This window comes from Cololabis saira, chromosome 17, assembly GCF_033807715.1.
Source record: "Cololabis saira isolate AMF1-May2022 chromosome 17, fColSai1.1, whole genome shotgun sequence".
Taxonomy (NCBI): domain Eukaryota; kingdom Metazoa; phylum Chordata; class Actinopteri; order Beloniformes; family Belonidae; genus Cololabis; species Cololabis saira.
Window position 1 is genome coordinate 26,797,134 of NC_084603.1, and position 19,740 is coordinate 26,816,873.

The following is a 19,740-nucleotide window of genomic DNA, read 5'->3' on the forward strand; positions in this document are numbered from 1 at the left end:
CACAAACACACACACACACACACACACACACACACACACACACACACACACACATCTATATATATATATATATATATATATATATATTTATATATAAAAAATGTGTGTGTGTGTTGTTTTTGTCTCTCAGGTTTGATAGACTTTTGCAGATTTAAATTTGAAGTTCCTAGTTAATACCAAGCCATTTTCATCCTGAGCTTTTGTTTCACAGCTTTTAAACTCACTCATTATCTTTTTTTTTACAATAAAACAATTTTACACACTGTGATAATCTGTAAGTGATGAAATTGCCTTTTCTTGATAGTTTAATGTAATGCCTCACTGAAAAGCAGTGATACCTTCACCTGCGTTCATAGCTTTATATATCCATCAGAATTCCAATCTAGCCTATCCTGATGATGAACAGGCATATATGCTGTACTTATTAGTTTACAGATATGTCAAGTGACAAAGTACAAATACTTTGTTACCTTACTTAAGTAGAAATTTTGGTTATCTATACTTCACTGGAGTGATTATTTTTCAGACGACTTTTTACTTTTACAGCCTCGTTACTCTATTTCATTTCGGCCTTTTTAAAAAACTATCCAGTTAAATTGCTCCATCCGGATAGAGTGAATTTGGTTGTGGTTGTTTCAGATGTTCTTGTCCAGTTTTGTTCTTACATCCGTTGCCCTCAGATTCCTGCAACTAAACTTGGTACATTCCAATAAACTTTAAGATAAAAGATAACATGCCTCTGAAGTTTGACTTTTTGCAGCATTACAATACTTATAGGCAACTAGTCATCATATCTTCTGCTCTCTGAAACACATGTTAATGCTCAATAGTACACATATATGGTTCTTTAATATATTTGCATTATACTAAGATGCATTCATTTTCAATGGCTTTTGTCCTTAATGGCTTTCCCCCTTACATTACTTTTACTTTTATACTTTCAGTAGTTTTTGAAACCAGTACTTTTATACTTTTACTTGAGTAAAAAACTTGAGTTGATACTTCATCTTCTACAGGAGTATTTTTAAACTCTAGTATCTATACTTCTACCTGAGTAATGCATGTGAATACTTTTGACACCTGTTAGTTTACAAATGGAAGACGAAAAAGACCTTAAACGATTTAGAGAAATTATAGAACTTTTTACCCCAAAAAAATCAGATTCAGGTTACGCATGCGCACAAAAACGTAGCTGGAAACGTCATCAATAAGCGCCGTTGCTGTGGCAACGCTCATAGCTGTTTTCGTCTACTTGTCGCTGCAATAAAATATGACGTTATAATGACCAAAACAAGGTAGGAATCATCGTCCATGTAATTCCCCCAACCACATAACGTTGTACTGTTGTCATTGTTTCAGAAGTTTAGTTTCCAGCCTGTCCCTGCAGCTCAGACTCGCTGTGGGAGCTGGCGGCGGCGGAGGGCCGGGCTGAGGAGCAGCTCCGGGGGGAGACTCTCGCCGAGAGGACCGTGGTCCTCACAGGGAGCAAGGCCGGGGTCCGTTCACCATGTGTTTAACAAATACAGCCTATTCACCGTTTCTTAATGGAAAATTAACTCAGAGTTATTCTCGTCTTATCAGGGTAAGACGTCCATACTCCTCAGGTGTCTCGACAGGTGTGTATGTGTCTGGGTAGTCATTCACATTATAGCTTTGTGTTTAAAAACATACTCTAAAGGGATTTACTTAACCCTTGTGCTGTCTTTGGGTCAAGGGAGGGTGAAGGGAGGAAAGAAGGAATGAAGGAAGGGAGAAAACATGGAAGGAAGAAAAGAAGGGAGAAAAGGAAAGAAGAGAGGGAGGAAGGAAGGAAGGAAGGAAGGAAGGAAGGAATGAAAGAAGGGAGAAAAGATGGAAGGGAGGAAAGAAGGGAGTAAGGAAGAAAGGAGAAAAGAAAGAAAGAAGGAAGGAAGTAGGAAAGGGAGGAAGGAAGGGAGGAAAGATGGAAGGAATGGAGAAAAGAAGGAAAGAAGGGAGAAAAGGAAAGAAGAGAGGGAGGAAGGATTGGAGGAAAGAAGGGAGAAAAGGAAAGAAAGAAGGGAGGGAAGAAGGAAGGAAAAGCAAAGAAGGTAATAAAGGAATGAATGACGAAAGGGAGGTAGGAAGAAAAAGGAGTAAAGGAGGGTAAAAAAGGAGGAAAAGAGGAAAGGAAGAAGGAAGGAGAGAGCAGGAGGAAAGAAGGATAGAAGAATTGGGTAATTTTGACCCAAAGACAGCACAAGGGTTAAGGCACAACTGAGCTCGTCAATAATAATGAAAAAGTGCAAAGTTGATTGATCGTTTCAGCTGCTTCTCTGAGCAGCTAATGACTAATATTAGACTACAGTTTTAGATTTGTTTTTTCAAAGATTGCATTGGGAAACTGAGATCCTGCTTTTCCTCCACCAGAGATGAACCACCTAAACCCACTCTGGCCCTGGAGTACACGTTTGGCAGACGAGCCAGAGGACACAACACAGTAAGACAGCACTTTATTCTTGGACACTTTCAGATATGATCGTCAAATTGATAGATACACATGTGTTCTGGTTGCTATAACATAATTTTTATTTGACAATGCACAAAATGAGTGGTGAAAGGTTAACCCTTATACAGCTATAAAAAAACAAAGCATCTAAGTAGTGCACCATAGTATTATGACACTTCAACACACAAAATCAGTGTTTTGTAGTTCTAGGTTCGATCATAATCGTTTGGTTCATTTTTTAGCTGCTGAATAAAGGAAACATTAATTTTGAGTATTTGAACTTTATAGTGTATTTTGCATGATATACTATTTATTGAAACCTACTTGCTTTGTTTAACTTTGGCATTTACTGTAATTTGATAGATAGTATATATACTATTTCTGCTTAGTAAATTAAATCAAAAACATGTCCACAGCTATGCATAGTGACTAACTTGCAAGATACTGTACATATAAAAAACTGGTTGTTTTCACTTTTAGCCTAAAGACATAGCCCACTTATGGGAGCTGGGAGGAGGGACTTCTTTGTCAGACCTGGTCCAGATACCCATTACGCCTCTAAGCATCAGGTAAGCTGCTCACACATTCCTGAGGAGACCTGTAGGCTCATTCACAGTTGTGTTTTGGATTTGGAGACAGTATGTTACATACGTACATGTGCATATATTTGATTCTTTCATCCTCAGACTTTTACAGAAGTATGTTTTAAACAATAGTGTCTTATTAGTAAAGGTGCAAAATCTTCTTTCGTGTATCCTACCAAAACACAGTCTTTCCTGTCGTTCCTCAGGTCTCTTTCTGTCATCCTCATTCTGGACCTGTCTAAACCCAATGCTCTCTGGGCAACTATGGAAAAGCTGCTGCAGGCAACACATGCTCAGCTGGACAAAGTCTCTTCCCAAGGACAGCAGAGGTCTAAACTTGGAGCCAAACACCAGACACCTGTTCACTCAGCAGCCCGTGTCTTACCAAAAGACTACCCTGTAAGACCTAATCCCATTGAAGTATTTTTTCTTTTTCTTTCAATGGTCTTTGCATAGTGGCATAATCAAGACAGGATTCACTCACTTATTTCAGGCTCTTAAAAGCTGCTAATATTTCATAAAGTGAAATGTGAAAAAGACCAATAAGACTGAAAGTAGCTGTTTTTCCATTAAGATGAAATAACTAAATCTCACACCACTGTGTTGTTGCTGAAAAAAGGAGTTTGTCTTTTAGAATAGTTTAACTGTGATTCCATCTACAGGACAGAGAGCTGATCAGTCCATTTCCAGTTCCTCTGCTCATCATTGGCAGCAAATATGACCTCTTTCAGGTAAAACAACCAAGTATAAATATAAACAGTTTTTTCCAATTTCAATTCAGGTTCCAATTAAGATAAGAGAGTTTTTTCCAATCATTTTTGCAGGAATTTGACTCTGATAAGAAGAAGGTAGTTTGTAAAACATTGCGTTTTATTGCCCACTACTATGCAGCTTCTCTCATTGTAAGTTTCTTGTTACTATACATGCAAAATATTCACATAGAATATTTTTGTCCTTTTTACTTATTCTTATCAGCATTCAATCTTGACAGTTCTTTCTTTCTGTTTCTGTCTTATATTTTTAATAGTTCACAAGTATGAAATCAGAGTCCCTAGTGTCTAAAACTAAGAAGCTGTTCTGTCATCTGGCATTTGGTCTGGACAGAGGGTAAGGAAGATAACCCAATATGTAAATTGTTGGATTAGGTGGAATAAAAACTTAAGCAGTCTGTTATTAAGTGTAAATTGTATGATCATTTAGATTCACAGGGAAGAGATATAGTTAGTTACTGTATTTCTTTAATGCTTTGGTTTTAGATTTGCTTTCCTTTGTTCTCAATGTTGTCAACAGGAAAACTGTTTCCTGCGACCCCACCAAGCCTCTCATGGTTCCAGCAGGCTCCGACTCTTTCAGTCAAATAGGTGAGCACAGCACAACTCAGTGGTCAAAAGCAGTAGTTTATTTAAATGAATGACCAGTTTGTGAAGTGCAGTAATGACCAGTAATGGTTCTCACTGTCACCTCACAGTGAAAAAGTTTCCAGTTGAAACCTTGGCTGTGGCTTTTTCCTGTGGATTTGGTGTGTTCTGTCTGTTTTCATGTGGGTTTTTCTTGTATACTCCAGCTTCTTTCCACAATCCAAAACCATGTATGTTAAGTTGATTCATGTTTCTAAATTGAGTGTAGAAGTGCACATGGTTGTTTGTTTCTATGTGTGACCCTACAATTAACTTGAGACCTGTCGAGGTTGTACCTTGTCTCTCGATAAATGACCGCTTTAAGCCGTCTTGCATTTGCATTTGAACATTTTTGATACCATGGACATGACTGTGTGATATTGTCTTTACAATATTGTTTCTATTAATTTAGGTTCCCCTCCTACTACAGATGTGGACATAACTTCTTTGCATGCTAAAAATCCAAAGGACCTCTGGAAAAAAGTGTACGAGCACGTCTTTCCCCAGGAGGTAGTTCAGTCTTTGCCAAAGCCTTTGTATCAACATCTCAAAATATGCAACTAATCTAGTCTTGAATGTCATAGATGAAAGTCTTTTTTTCCATCTTAATCATATATGTGTGATACATGAACAAGTAAGTTGTTTTCTATGAATAAACTTTGTTTTCACAGAGGGCCGATGAACAGAAAGAACTAAAAGATCCAAGCAGAGACCCTCAGTACAGTGAGCCTCAGATTGATGCTATGAGAGCCCAGAAAGACCAGGTAAACACATCCAATTACAAGCTTCAGGGTCACACACTTTTGAATGCTGTAATAAAAATGATTTTAGACAGTCTTTATTACTATAATCTGTGTAATGACTTTCAGTTGGCAGTGTGGTGCCAACCATTGCTCCTCAGAAATGCCTGTTCACTTATCTCTGCTTCGTGTCCCTGACCTTTGTCCTACACGGAAGGAAACTCTTGATGGATGATAAATGATTAGTGTATTTAAAGTTTTAAAAGAAATCATCAGACGCAGGGTTCTTTTGGCTGTTCTGGGAAGCAGTCCTGCAGACTTTCCGCATTGTACAAGAGTTTAATCAGCAATTGTTAATGCACAAAAAGTTGGAAAAATAGAGACTATTTTCTGTATATACGTGTATGTGTGTTTCCTTTTCTCAATCAGATATGACTGAACAAAGAAGTAAAAAGTATGTTTAATGTACAGACAGTGCTTTAAAGACACCCCTCCGTCTTAGTTCTAGCTGTCGGCACCAGGGGGAGACATGCTGCTGCTCTTTAACGTTTACAACTCAAAACATTCTTTTTATGTACATTTGGGAGCTTAGATATGAGTCCAAGTTTATGAACATTAAATTTTTTCCCACATTGGAAACATTTGCTGTGAAATTGCTGTTGAATTGACCAAATTAAACTGACTTAAAAGATGCATCTTATTGAACAATGTCTGGGCACACGTCTTGACTCTTGATAAGGTTGATGTTCTGGAGTAAACTGCCCTGCAGTAACCTGCATGCAGTAGTGTCTCTGTGCAATCTCGTTGAGAGACTATAATAAATCCTGAGATCATAAACTCAGATGGACTTGAACTAAAGTAACCTGTTATAATCACAAATACACATCACATACTGATATTTCTGACCAGCCCTCACCTGATGGTGCTCATTGTTGCTTTGCTATTGGACTAAAGATGATGTGATACATCTGTACAACCAATTACAAAAAATGACACATTTCCGGCTTCTAAGACATCTGACAGTCTGGATTAAGTCATTGTCCGCTGTTTAATATAACTATAAACCATATTTTATTTTATTTTTTTAATCTACCATAACTGATCTTCACTGAAACAGTAATATTCATGGTTAAAATGTTTTAAATAAGAAAAGTACAAATATATTATAAAGGCTGCTGAAATTCCAACATCCAATGATCAACTTACAGTACATATATGACGAGCAGCTGGTGCGATAAATGTTAAAAGCTCAGAATCAAAGTGGAGAATGGGCTTTGTTGTCAGCGTCAACATAAATAACAAAATTAGGATTGGCCTCTCTTCTGAGAGTGATATAGTGAAGTGGTGCAAATGTTGAAAGTAAAATGTGCTACAGAAATAAAATGTTAACCCCTGTACTACAGTGACAAATGTACTGTACCGCTAGCCTTCATAATGTTTCATCACTTCAGAAAAGTGTTGACGTGTTTTCTTTGTTTTTTCCCGTCCCTAATTTAGGAGTTGGAGCAGTATAAGAGGAATGCAGCAAAATCATGGAAAGGACTGGAGCTGGAGACATGAGAGATAACTTTATTGGACACAAACAACACTTAATAATGTACATACAATGTACAATTTATATTATTTATTTGTCATCTTTGTATTTCATGCAACCAACAATTAACTCAGATGGACCTTTCTTTTATTTTGTATTTTTTTTACTTTATTCTGTTATTAAATGTCTTTAAGAAAAATAAGTGAGTTGACATCATTACAACAATATACATTCCTGAGCCTTTACAGAAACTAACTCTAACCTGACATTTCACAATAAACCAAGAATGCAAATACAATTTACACGTAATTTAAGTTGCAAAGTTCATGTAGTTTACTCAATATCTCAATGTGGAAATGTATGTTACAGTCTAAAATAAGGATCATCTTCACATTGACCCACAGTCACTCAGTTGTAGTTAATACTCAAGGGCTGGACGGAGGATATTTATAAACTAAGCTTTCCTCACTTACACATTTGTCATATATCCACAGACAGATATATATTTACAAACATTAACTAAACTACCCAAAGCTGTCTTTCTGCTACAATAGGGACTTCCAGGTCCCATTTTTCCATGATGACACTCACTGACACAGAGACAGACTCAGCAACAATAGCACAATACTTCTGTGAAAACACAAACTGCATATAAAACATTGCATATAAGTTCTTCCCGATATGTTTAAAGACATTGAATGTACATGAACATTTCCATAAGGGCTTGCATAATGAGCTCTAAAGACATTTCTAAACTGTTTGCTTCATATAAATATAAACTTTTAAAGTTGAAAGTATCAAAAAAATATCTAAAGGAACAAATATAAAAGCAGGTGTTATATAAACATGGGTGTTTAAGTTTCAGGAAAAAAGAGGAAGCAGGAGTTGTGTTGTGTTATTTTCATATTCCACTTGCTGTTATCTTATGAAGCCTTATCATTTGTTAATTGTTTTATACATAAAATGGAAGCATTATTTTTCCCACGTGTCGAAGATGATTGAATAACAAGATTTTTTTCATCAACTGTATTGATAAACTATTTTTTTTATAGCCTTTCTTGTTTATTTCTAGTACTTTGGTATCACGGTGGAAAGCAAACTGATTAACACAAAGTGCACTGAAAAGCTCGTTTAAAATGTATAGCCAGGTGAGGAAGAGATTTGACTCATTTTATGCTAAAAACTTAAAGTATTTCACACAAAAGCATTCTTTGAATGTAAGGAAAAAAAATAGATAAGTACTGGCCACAGTTCTCCAGTGTGGGCATCTCCTCTGTATTGTAAATGTTACACAGCAAATCTGTGTTGGTTCATCAGGACTAAACCCCAGTTTCCTCTAAACAAAACCCTGTCTTAATTCTATGTGTCGTTGTTTTAGTGACGTGCGATCTTGTCCCTGATCTTAAAACTGATTATACCCAGCAGCACCAACGCAGGAATGAAGAGGTAGAGGAGAGCAAAGTCCAGGGCGTATCGTTGCAGAGCGCCAGGGTAGCCTTGCTCAATGATCTGATCACCACTAGTGACCAAACACGCGTTTGGGAAAGGTTTAGACGCATCTGTAACGAAATACAGCAGAGGAAGTGGTCAAGAATGATCTTGTTTTATACACTTGGGTGTCAGTATGTCAAACCAGCCAAAAAAAAGTCCCTGATGGTTTTCATAGCAAGATCAACTTACTGCATGTGAAGTTAAGGTCGTGGAACTCGGTGACGATGAGCAGCTCACAGCTGTATTTCTGGAAGGTCAGGTAACTGAGCCACTGGAACACTACGGGCATCTGCTGGGTGCTTCTGTTGACAGATGGAGGAGAGAAGGTTACAGCTGGGCCACAATTACACCTTCAGTGTCAATAGGGACCTGAAAAATGTACTTGGCATCAAGTTACTTAAACTGTCTAACCTGAGGAAGCCAGATCCCACCAAGATCCCTGCAATGTTGAGCAAAGCCACACCAGTGTTGACCATGTTAGGGTCTTGCACCACTCCTAGTAGCACGACAGTCAGCAGCTCTCCTGAGGAGAAAAATAGATATGAATAAATACAACTAAGTGACATTAATGACTTTAAGTGGGTCGCCACTTAAGCATGTGGCAGTTAAATGCACACTTCTTTAAATGTGTACTCTTTTTGTCAACGTTGTGGCAACAGTATTGTTAAAAGATCAAAAATATTATAGTTTATGTATTGTTTAAAAAAAACAAAAGACTAGAAATATTTATTTGAAAGCCTGTCTATGTAGGAGGACATCCCACGGGTGAGTAGGTGTGCTCTTCTACCGTCGTATCTGCTCACCTATAATATGTGGCACGAGAACTACACCTGTGAAAGACAAGAAGCGCAAACTCTCCGGGTACAGCCCCACCGTCCTGCAAGGAGGGAAAAAAGCAGAGACTGGATCAAACAGACAACACAAAAAAAGAGTATGTTTACTATAAGATTACTATTAGACCTATTAAATCCTTGAAGAATCTGAATGTTGAGTTTATACACATGTACTACCCACCAATAAAGGAAGGAGGAGAAGATGAAGACGCTCAGGATGCTGAAGGGTAGGATGTGAAAGATGTAGGCCAAGAACATTTGCCATTTACTGTACAGACCGTCCTGACTCTCCTGATCACTAATGGCTCTCACGGCTGGGACTGTTGACATAAGGACAGGGAAACAGAGTGGCAAATAGGAACGTATTTCTAGGATAAACATGGTTACGTGAGAAAAGAAAAGAACTAAGTAAATGGACAAGTTGATTGTCAATATCTAATCCACTGTTAATATTTTCAGTCGCGTACAGTAGTTAATTACTGGCTGGAATGACTAAAACTCCAATATCCCATCACTAAAAGCATTTCACTAAAGACCAAAATGATCATGGACGCCGGTCTCAACAAGCCAAAGACTTAACTGGTTTTAAAGCTATTTCCCTGAAAATGCCTTTCAGTATATAATGTTAACTGTTATCCTTGAGATTCAAGGTCAGAATGATAAACCAGTCACTACCTGTGGCTGTCTGGGTGCTTGAAGAATGTGACTTCTGCTCACACCATTGTTTTATAACATTTATTATCCTCCGTATCTGCGATGCTCAGTGCACTAAAGCTTAGATTTTAGACCCAGCTGATAACTGTGGAAGATCATTAGCAACAGTTAAAAGCATTCATAAATTACCCTCATATGAACTTCTTAACATACTGCTTGTATAGAACAAAAGTAAAATTAGAAAAAAACGAAACATTTTTGGCTTCAATTTAAAGAAACCTCCATAGAAATCACATGGGCCACAAGAGTCAACAAAAACCTTTAGTAAGAATCCCATAAAAACTCAAACCCTTAAAACAACCTGTAACCTGCAAAGTATACAGTACTAGGTCAATAAGTAGTGACTTGAATTCTCAGAGATCAAATGCTGAGATTCCGCAGTGTTCAGTAAGTAAAGGTAAGTTAAGTTAAGTAAAAGACAATATATAACATTACTTATTCAAACTAAGTATGCACATGTTAATCATAGAGAGACTCAAATATTTGTGCTCACATATATCTACACAGCATGTAGGTTTGTAGGTAAAAAAAAAAAAAAAACGGCAATTGGGTTCACTGAACTCTAGATGGAGTGAAGTTCACCTGAATACGGTCCAAAAATAATGACATGGCAGCTCTTTAAAAAAAAAGGGGAAAGAAATCAGTTGCAACAGTAAAACCACCACCTTTATATTGTCTACATCCTCTGCCAGAACAACTCTGACTCATTCAAGCTAAATCTCTGCAAGACACCTGAAGGTCTACGGTGGTATCAGTCACAGCAAACCATTCAAGTCCTGGAGGCTGCAAAATGACGCTTACACGTGTCTGACTGTGATTTAGTTCTCCAACTTGTCTTGAACATTTTTTATAGGGACCAGACGAGAGCTGACAGAGCATCAGAGGTCAAAGTCTCTCAGCGGTGGAACAAGCTGCCTGGGGAAATCAGGGCAGCAAACATGTTTGAAGCAGAGAGACTTTCTGGAGTTTTATTTTCTCTTCATTATGACTTATTAATTGTCTGTAACACTACCGACTATATATCTTATTAAAGTTTTCTCACCTGATTTTACCTGAATATATTTTTCCCTTTCTTGCACTTTCTAACATATTTATAGAAAAGTGAAAAAATAAAAAAAAATTAGTTATGTTTTGTTTTTATGTACACAACCAACCGATGTGGCTACAGACATTGAGTGAGGCAAAGTTACCGTGAACACTAAACCTCTTTCACCTTGTGCACAAGAGATAAGCAGTACGATGATAAGCAACTGGATAAACAAAGATAATACATAACTTTAACTCAGGCAATCATGAACGCACTCTTTGGATTTCCAATAAATCTTTGTATCTGCCTTTTGCTGATGTTAGTAGGTGATGTTGTCAGCATGAGATGGTCAGGAATGCCACCCAAACATTTCATAACTAATGAAAAATTATAACTTACTACCAAAAAAAAAAGGCAACATCTTGAGTAAATGTTATTTTCCTGTTGTGATGGGTGTGGTAGGAACTCACAGAGGGCGACAGCGTTCAGCATCCCTGTGTAGGGCGAAGCGCCAACACACTGGTAGATGATGCCGATGCGGTCTTGTATGGCACCCTTGGTGACATCTTTGTCTATCCCCATGACGAAGAAGGCCACAAACAGCCCGTATATGAGGTTCTGGGACAGACGCATCAGGATACCCATCCTGTCTCTGGAAAGGTTTCTTACTGTACGCCTGAACCACAAGAACAACAATAAACAGACAGAAGGTGTGAGAAATTAAGTAGTATCCTTATTTTGAATGAAATCTTTGATGCTTCATTGACAGTTCGCCCACTGATAAAGCAGTTATGATCTGCGTTTTATAATCAGATTTATTCTTTATCATTTAATTAGATTCTGAAGTGTTTACCAACACATATGGCTAACTCTCCCCCACCGACCTGATCAGAACTCCCAGCTTGACGGCACCGTGGGGGGACTTTTTGCTCTTAAAGGGGATGGCTGGCTTGTCTGCTTGCTGCAGGCTCTGCTCTATTTGGTCCAGCATGCTCTGGTAGATGGCAGAGCGCTGATAAGATGAGGTGATGTCTTGCATGCGGCTGAATGTGGCGGCCTCTCTTTCACTGCTGCGTGTGTCCACCGAGGTGTAGTCAACTGTTGAAATGACAGCAGAGCAAATAACTTCAACATTTCATTCGTGCTCACATTGTAAAAATGTTTTTTGGTGTTTGATCACGGCCGCATGACTGATACCATAGATATCAAAAGGGTTGCAGTACTCTGGACACTCATATCCACATTGGCTGAAGAAGTCCACCATCTCATCTGGCTGTCCGCAGAATACCAGCTCTCCCCGACTCATGATGGCTATCCTGCTGAACACCTGAAAATACACATATCAGCATATAATCTTTTCACCTGTTAACTCAGGGGTGTCAAACTAATTTTGCTTGGCGGGCCGGATTTGACCAATTGTTTTCTCGCGGGCCGCATGCTCAAAATAACAAAAACGGTGCAAATTTCTTTTTTCTAATTCTTTTTTTTTACTATTGTTATCTAATCCAATATCAGTTTAGTTAATTTTAAAGGAAATATGCACTTTGTTTACACTCTAATTATGTAAAATATATTTCTTCAGGATCTTTTCTTGAAATTTCTCGTTTTTTTTCAAATTATGTAATATACTTTAATATCATTTTACAAAGATAAACAGAAACAAGTATGTTTTTTTTATATTTCGCTAATTTAATTAAAAGCAAAATCTTTCTTATTACATCCGAGAGTGTTTCTTTGTGATTTAGAGATTTTTCCAGTACAATTAAGTACATTTATTTTTAAAAATTGGTGCAGATATTTACGCCAGTGTGCCGAAAAAGTCAGCACTTCTCTTTTAAGTGTTTTACTTTGTCACTATCCTCGTATTCAAAACTGAAATTCTCAGAATAAGTATCTTCTATCATCTTTTTTAGCAGTGATATTTTTCCTGCGAAAATATATAATAGTAGTCAATATAAATAAACGACCGTCTACAAAGAAATAAAATCGGCAAATGCATTCTAGAGAACTAAAAAAATTTCGAAAACTGCTCTCTTTGTGGAATAACGATGGATTTGTAGAAGAAATATATTATCAGATATGCTGCGATTCATGGCAATTATTTATGCCTTCCTTTTTAGTAAATTAACATTTCGGTTTTTTTGCGTTGGAAACTTCTCGCAACCTGCATGAAAATCTATCTCGGGCCGCATGCGTCCCGCGGGCCGCACATTTGACACCCCTGTCAGAGAAAAGCTTCAAAAACCAGCCCACCTACCCGTTTTACACTGTAATGTTTTCTCCAGTGACAGAGAAGACATGCTTTCATCCTTTTGAGGCCAGTTTAAGGCGTCAGTGGTCTGGGGCAACCTATTTCAGAGACTCTGTCTCTCTCTCTTTTTTCTCCAGTTCCCATCAAAACCTACCCTGAAGAGCTCGGAGCGTGGTTGATGGATGGTTACTATGACGATGCGGTTCCTCCTTGCAAGCTCTGCCAGCAACACAACAATCTGATTGGCGGTCATGCTGTCCAGGCCGGTGGTCGGCTCGTCCAATAAGATCACCCCTGCAACATCAGCAGTGACCTCATTGGCACACGGTAAAACACTGAGCACAAGTGAAAGGCAGGACAGCAACTTTTACCCATGTCAGTTGAAAACTTTTAAATGTACTTCTTATTAAGTGGCACACGGAGGGCTCTGCGGGGCCAACTTAACTTGGGAAGATAAGTGAGTTCTCGTTTTTTTTAGTTGATTACTCTAATTAGGACAATTAAAAGATTGCCTCTTTGCATTATGAAAGCAGAGTGGATTTAGGAGATGCTTTAATTGTGAGATTAATTCATTTCCTGGTTGATTGGAGAGGCAGCGAAAGGGAACTCCTCATTACTCCGTGTGTGACTGTGTGTGTACGTGTGAGTGTATGCGCCTGTCTGTTCATGGCCATTTAATCCTGAATGAGGACTAAGACCCTCCATCCTCCCCGGAGGACAGTTAGTGTGATAGACTACACCTGGGATGAGCACATTCACACACCGAGGTGGGTCTCTGCTCATTACTTTCATGGTGTGATAACCCAGTCTTTTAATACTCTTCTCCATCTCTCCCTCTGTCCCTTTCTCTGTCCTTTCCTAATTTCCCTCCTACTTAGATTCTTTTTTTTTTCTCAGCGGAGACTTTAAAACTCTTGAGGTGAGAGACAAGTTATATACTGAACTTTCTACCTTTCACAAGGAGTTTATGCACATTTTCTAAGTTGGGTGAACAGAGAAGTCTCTTAAAATAATCAAGTGGTGGCTATATAAGCTCATATTTGTCGTATTTACGCCACACTCTCTCCACACTGATTTTACCAAGTTGGGTTTAAAACGTTCTCACTTTGTTTCTCTGCTTCTATATGAGCAAAACAAGTAGCCTATATCAGTTGCATAAGATTTGCAGTTTAGTTGAACCCCTGAGTTCGGGTTTGGTCTGCGTTAAAACTGAGGACAGACAATTGTTGGGAATTGAGTTAAATTTTTCATGATCAAAATATGCAAATTAATTGTATTTTACATTTGCTTAAATACATTTAGTTTGGGGAAGCCCAATCTAGAGGTTCAATAAAACTTGTTTGTACATTTTTGTCTGCAGAATCTTTCAGATGAAATGTAAGTTACACTCCTCTTTTCTTATTTCATTATTTATGTATTTTTATTCCTATGTTCAGCACTTTGTTCATTGTTTGCTGCTTAAAAAGTCCTTTGTAAATAAAGTTGGCTTTGCTTCTTTCAGTCAATATTCAGCACTAAAAAAGATCAATTATCTGCTGAGAATATCTGCTTCATTTTATTAAATTAAATACCTAGAACCAGAAGTTAACCTCAGATTTGTAATGTTTTCTTTTCTGTTCTCTTCTTTTTTGCATATAAAGAGCTCGGATATTTGTCCACCATCACTTAAATGATGTTTCCTCGTTACTGTTTTGAGATAGACTTCAACAACTGTGAGCCTATATTTCAGTGGCGTCTGTTTTATATATTGTGTCACAGCCCATTTTGTTTAATCCTAGTCCCGTGTGGCTCAAAGCTTAAAGACTTATCTTTAAAGGTAATCCTCACCTACCGCATATCTTTCCTTTACAGACTTTAGAATTGAAGGGATAATGTCTTACGCCTTCGTTCACCTCAAAGTCATTGTCTAAATTTGCAGTAACGGCACGAGGCTGTTTGGGTCTTCTTTGGACGTCTGATGTTGTGACACAGCTCGCGTGACTCTCCAGGTGTATTCCAGCCGAAGAGGAACTTACTTGGGTCCTGAAGCAACTGGCCGGCGATGGAGACCCTTCTTCTCTCGCCACCGGAGATCCCTGGGAAAATACGACCTCCGATCACACTGTGTGCCACGTGACTCAGACTCAGCTCTGCCATCGCTGCCGACACCTGCCAACAAGTCAGAGGTCAAAGGGCAGGTCATAAGAAAACTATTACATCCAACAAAAGCATCTTCTTTCTGGTTTTTGTCCACAGCAGATCATTGTTTTCCACATATTGATTTGGCACAGGTTAAAGGAGCCTGAGGTAGGATTGAGGCAGGCTTTATGAAAAAAAATTCGTATACGTTTTAAGTTTTCTAGTAATAATGTCAGATGAAGCGTTCCAAACCAAAAAGAATGAGCCCTCTAGTGTATCTCTCCTTTGCCTTGAACAGGCTGTGTGCTGCAAAATGCGCTGCAATTGTGGGCCCGAATTTCCCGCGCGGTCCTGCGGATGTGACGTCACATGACGCTGCATGCGCGTTCTCCCCGTTCTCCCGTGCCGGTGTCGTGCCAAAAAGTGATTGCCTGCCAGAATCTGATTTCTCCCCTGAAAATGGGTCTTTTTACCTGCCAAAAATTGATTGAAGGCCAAATACAGTTAATGAAAGGTTGTTTCTACCTAAATATGATTTGATCTCGAGTGAGTTGCCTGCCAGAATTTTCAGATTATGAAGCTCAAGAATGAGATCAAGTCTTATTTAGGCAGAAACAACTTTTCATTAACTGTATTTGGCCTTCAATCAATTTTTGGCAGGTGAAAATGCCTATTTTGTGTTGTAATGGTCCTTTAAAAGAGTTAAACGCAATACTGTGAGCTCTAGTGTTTATATTATGAAGCTCAAGAATGAGATCAAGTCATATTTAGGCAGAAACAACTTTTCATTAACTGTATTTGGCCTTCAATCAATTTTTGTCAGGTAAAAAGACCCATTTCAGGGGAGAAATCAGATTCTGGCAGTCAATCACTTTTTGGCACGACACCGGCTTCGCTGTTGGCTGCAGTACCCCAGACAGCCGTCGTGGTGAAGGGTGGCGCTAGAGAGTCTCATTTCTTAAAAGGAGCCCCATGCTCAACAGCTGATGCTAATGATCGCTACTAACAAGATGCATTGATTACTGGAGGAAGTTAGTTAGTAAAAAAGAAAGAAATGAATACTTAATAATGATGATTATGATTGAATTGCTTGTAGGGCCACTTTTAGCAGCAATAACTGGAAGTAGCCTCACATTTGTCTCTAGGATGCTCTGCTGCACAGAGGAGTCCTTTGGCTGCAGAATAACACCAGATAGACTCCCCTCCGCCGCTGTGTCAGTGGGTAAGAGGTGTTTCTGTTAAAATGCTATGTTTGATTTTGGCCACAGGTAACACTGGGCATTAAGGCCAGATAACTCCAGTTTGGTCCCATTTGGCCATTTACATTGCTCCAGATATCTAGTGGTTTGTTCAGGTGCAGTTTCTCTGAACCTCTCACATCTTTCCAGGCTCTTCTGGCAACCTTTTCAAACAGCATGATCATTTCATCAAGCGCTGATGATCAGCAGAACTGGGCTGAAACATACACGCTTACATTGTCAATGGAGGGGTATTTTAGTATTGCCCAAATGGTCTTTTCTTTTTTTTTTTTTTTTTTTTTTTTTACATTTTTTTGGTTTCATTTTTGTGAAATAAGTAATTACACAATACAACAAAAAGCTACATGTTGTTGTTCACTTGAGGCTTCACTTTAGGCCATTTGCCTAATTGTAAGTACCCACCATGATCAGATGACTTATTTGATGTTTTTTCACACTTAAAAACCAAAACAAACAACAAAACGGATTAAAAAGAGGGGTGCCATCTTTTGCACATGAAAGTATTTCTCTGGGTTTCTGCCCCCTGAAATACTGCAGGATAAATGTCAGTGCTAGAACTTTAGTTGTGCCATTGATCAAAACATAAGAAGTATACAAACAAGCTTTTTAAGGTTGGTATGGTTTTCCAAAAGCACTGAAACAGCTTAAAATGTTAATGTTCTGACTTGAATCCAAATGCTGCTTCAAGAGTCACAACCACATTTATTTTTCTCCTTTCGTGTTTGTGTCTTCAGAAGAGAGACATGTCAACTTTAAGCTAAAGAAAACCAACACAGTGCAAACAGCCAAGAAGGACCTAGAAAGTCACCTTTTTCTTGATAGCTTTGGCTGATTGTTTGCGCAGGGCCAGCTGGGCTGTGTAGGTCAGCGTCTCTTCCACTGTCAGATAACTCAGCAAGTTATCGCTCTGGAAACCAGAGGCAATGACAAAACAGGGTGTTACAAACACAAGAAAAAAAGGATCTAGAGATGCAAAAAGACTGATGTAAATGATAGAGAATTGATTTTGATAGTTTTTTCTTTAATAATAGAGACAACTTCTGTTGTAATAGATGTTATATAAATAAAATTGAATTGAATTGAATAATGTGGCCATATAGCCATTTAAAGGTCTACAGATTCATTATTTCTGACTCTTTGTGGTGTTTCTTTTTGGGTGGGTTCAAGCACAAACAGCTACACAATATGCATACAAAGGGAAAATGCAAAAGACATAATAAATATAATACTTAAAAAGTTCAGTAACAAGGCAATGAAATTATGTTCAGGAAATGTTGAGACAATTTAAAACACTTTCTCAAATTTAAACAAGCATCATCAATGTGACAACAATGCACTGCAGTATGTTGCTGTTAGGTGATAGAAAGGGACAGATGTATTTTCTACTCTGCTTTTGCATCTCTGAACACTTCCTGTGCATTCAAATGAATAAATGATCCACGCTTATATAATCTTTTTTTAAACCAGCCAGGTTAAATCCACCCAGGTAAAGTCCAGGTTCAACACAGTACTTTATAGGAAAATATCTATTCAACCATTAAAACAAACACTCACACAGCACTTTTAATTCTACACATAATTAAAGAGACTCCCCACCCAAAATCAAATACTCCTAAGCTTATCAGGGTGGGTTCAGTGTCTCGCCAAAGAACGGACTGAAATGTAGAGGACTTGAAAATCGTGCCACCGATTTTCCAGTTCTTCAAATAAAGCCGCATTGTATTAAGGAACACACTGGGAGGCATAGTTCATATTTGTCTGTTCACATACGATTGTAACACACACACACACACACACACACACACACACACACACACACACACACACACACACACACACACACACACACACACACACTTCAACCATCTGTATCTGCCGCTGCCTCAATTAACACATGGTGTGCCTCTTAATCCCACTCCTCCTTATTCTCTCATCTGAATGACTTTAATATCAGGCGCTCATATCATCCTCATCTGTGTCTTTGCAGAAGAAGTTAATGACGAGGCTTAAAGGACGGGGGGTTCGGGGTGGGGGGGCGCTATCAGAGGGAGGAGGGCGATTATTTGAAATGAAGCAAGGCCACTTTTAAACCAGTGTTTTTAATTCAAGCTTTGGATACACATGAGCACCTCTCATTGAAAGATTAAGTGTATGAGGAGGCTATCAAGGCTTCCGAGTTAATTTCATACGAAGGCCGGGGCAGCACTTTCTGGTGCTTTTACAAAACGGCGTGTTCATTAAATTTGTTATCTAGTATTTGATGCGGTCGGTGTAACTACTTGACGGCTTAAATACATAAGAACCAGCTGGTATTTGTCTACTATCATGTTAATGAAAATGAAATGTTAATGCAATCAGCTGCTTTCTACTTTCAAACTACCATTTATGAACAAGTAGGCAATATTTTCCATCTATGATCATTGTTTCAGATGATGAAGACTTCTGAGAGCATGTTGGCAGTAATGAGCTGGAGTTTGATTTATTACTAACTGTTAAAACATTTGAAATCTTTGATTATATAATATAATGATAACTGTGTGTGTGTGTGTGTGTGTGTGTGTGTGTGTGTGTGTGTGTGTGTGTGTGTGTGTGTGTGTGTGTGTTACCTGCAGGACGTAGGAGAAACAGTCCTGATACTGTTCCCTCTTCACCTTTATTCCATTGATGAAGATTTCTCCCAGCAGTGCACCTTGGCTCCCGATCCGTCCTGAGATGGCATCCAGTAACGTCGTCTTCCCTGAACCTTCACATTTACATTTGCAAAAGAGACACAAGCAAACACAAATTCATGCATTAAGTTTATAAAGTAGCATAACAGTGGATATGCCAAACAAATGCAGGACTGTAACATTATTAATGTATATTTTTCCCAGTTCAAACTGGATATAAACGTTTCACAATGAGCTGAGTACAAACCTGAATTGCCCAGTATGCCCATTATCTGCCCACTGCCGACATGAAAGGAGACATCGTTGAGAATCTGACGAGTCCATCGCTTTCTGCAGGAGGGTAAGTCCCACCACGGTCCCACACGCTCACTGAAACACAAACACACACACACACATGCACAGACATGGGCAGTTTTGTTACAAAATGTATAAAATGACATGTAGTCGAGTCTGTTTTTGTTTTGTTTGTTTGTTTGCAGCATTTACCTGACGGTGTAGGAGATCTTACTGACACTGAGGCAACAGGACGGCTCTGATCGCTTGTCCATGTCTCCCGTCAGTCGTCCACTCCAAACAACAGCTGCAGCAGGTCCGACTTCACATTAGTTTGAAATTACTCTTTTAGTCCCAGACTTTATTTTAGTGCACTTGCTCCC

The 19,740-nt window shown here is 38.6% G+C and overlaps 2 protein-coding genes across 2 annotated transcripts; one reads left to right on the forward strand and one right to left on the reverse strand.

Moving 5' to 3' along the window:
• Window positions 1-437: 437 nt before the first annotated feature.
• On the forward strand, window positions 438-6,858 carry dync2li1 (dynein, cytoplasmic 2, light intermediate chain 1). Its single transcript, XM_061745151.1, has 13 exons — window positions 438-452; window positions 1,368-1,496; window positions 1,582-1,616; window positions 2,389-2,458; window positions 2,948-3,036; window positions 3,258-3,450; window positions 3,714-3,782; window positions 3,876-3,953; window positions 4,079-4,158; window positions 4,342-4,412; window positions 4,861-4,958; window positions 5,120-5,212; window positions 6,686-6,858. Exons 1-13 carry the CDS (start codon window positions 438-440, stop codon window positions 6,746-6,748), a joined length of 1,083 nt encoding a protein of 360 aa, XP_061601135.1. The 3' UTR covers window positions 6,749-6,858.
• Window positions 6,738-19,738, reverse strand: abcg5 (ATP-binding cassette, sub-family G (WHITE), member 5). The gene is made up of 14 exons (XM_061746199.1): window positions 19,571-19,738; window positions 19,332-19,453; window positions 19,022-19,158; window positions 17,224-17,322; window positions 15,054-15,186; window positions 13,193-13,332; window positions 11,985-12,114; window positions 11,672-11,885; window positions 11,258-11,463; window positions 9,228-9,366; window positions 9,017-9,090; window positions 8,625-8,736; window positions 8,403-8,515; window positions 6,738-8,281 (listed from the first exon to the last, which is right to left on the reverse strand). Exons 1-14 carry the CDS (start codon window positions 19,630-19,632, stop codon window positions 8,097-8,099), a joined length of 1,866 nt encoding a protein of 621 aa, XP_061602183.1. The 5' UTR covers window positions 19,633-19,738; the 3' UTR covers window positions 6,738-8,096.
• Between the last annotated feature and the right edge of the window lie 2 nt (window positions 19,739-19,740).

Coding starts and splice junctions, on each gene's coding strand:
- abcg5 (XM_061746199.1), bottom strand. CDS start 19,632: ATGGACAAGCGATCAGAGCCGTCCTGTTGCCTCAGTGTCAGTAAGATC. Junction 19,454..19,570: donor AAGATCTCCTACACCGTCAG/GTAAATGCTGCA, acceptor TTTGTGTTTCAG/TGAGCGTGTGGGACCGTGGT. Junction 8,282..8,402: donor CGACCTTAACTTCACATGCA/GTAAGTTGATCT, acceptor ATTTCGTTACAG/ATGCGTCTAAACCTTTCCCA.
- dync2li1 (XM_061745151.1), top strand. Junction 3,783..3,875: donor GCAAATATGACCTCTTTCAG/GTAAAACAACCA, acceptor TCATTTTTGCAG/GAATTTGACTCTGATAAGAA. Junction 4,413..4,860: donor CGACTCTTTCAGTCAAATAG/GTGAGCACAGCA, acceptor CTATTAATTTAG/GTTCCCCTCCTACTACAGAT.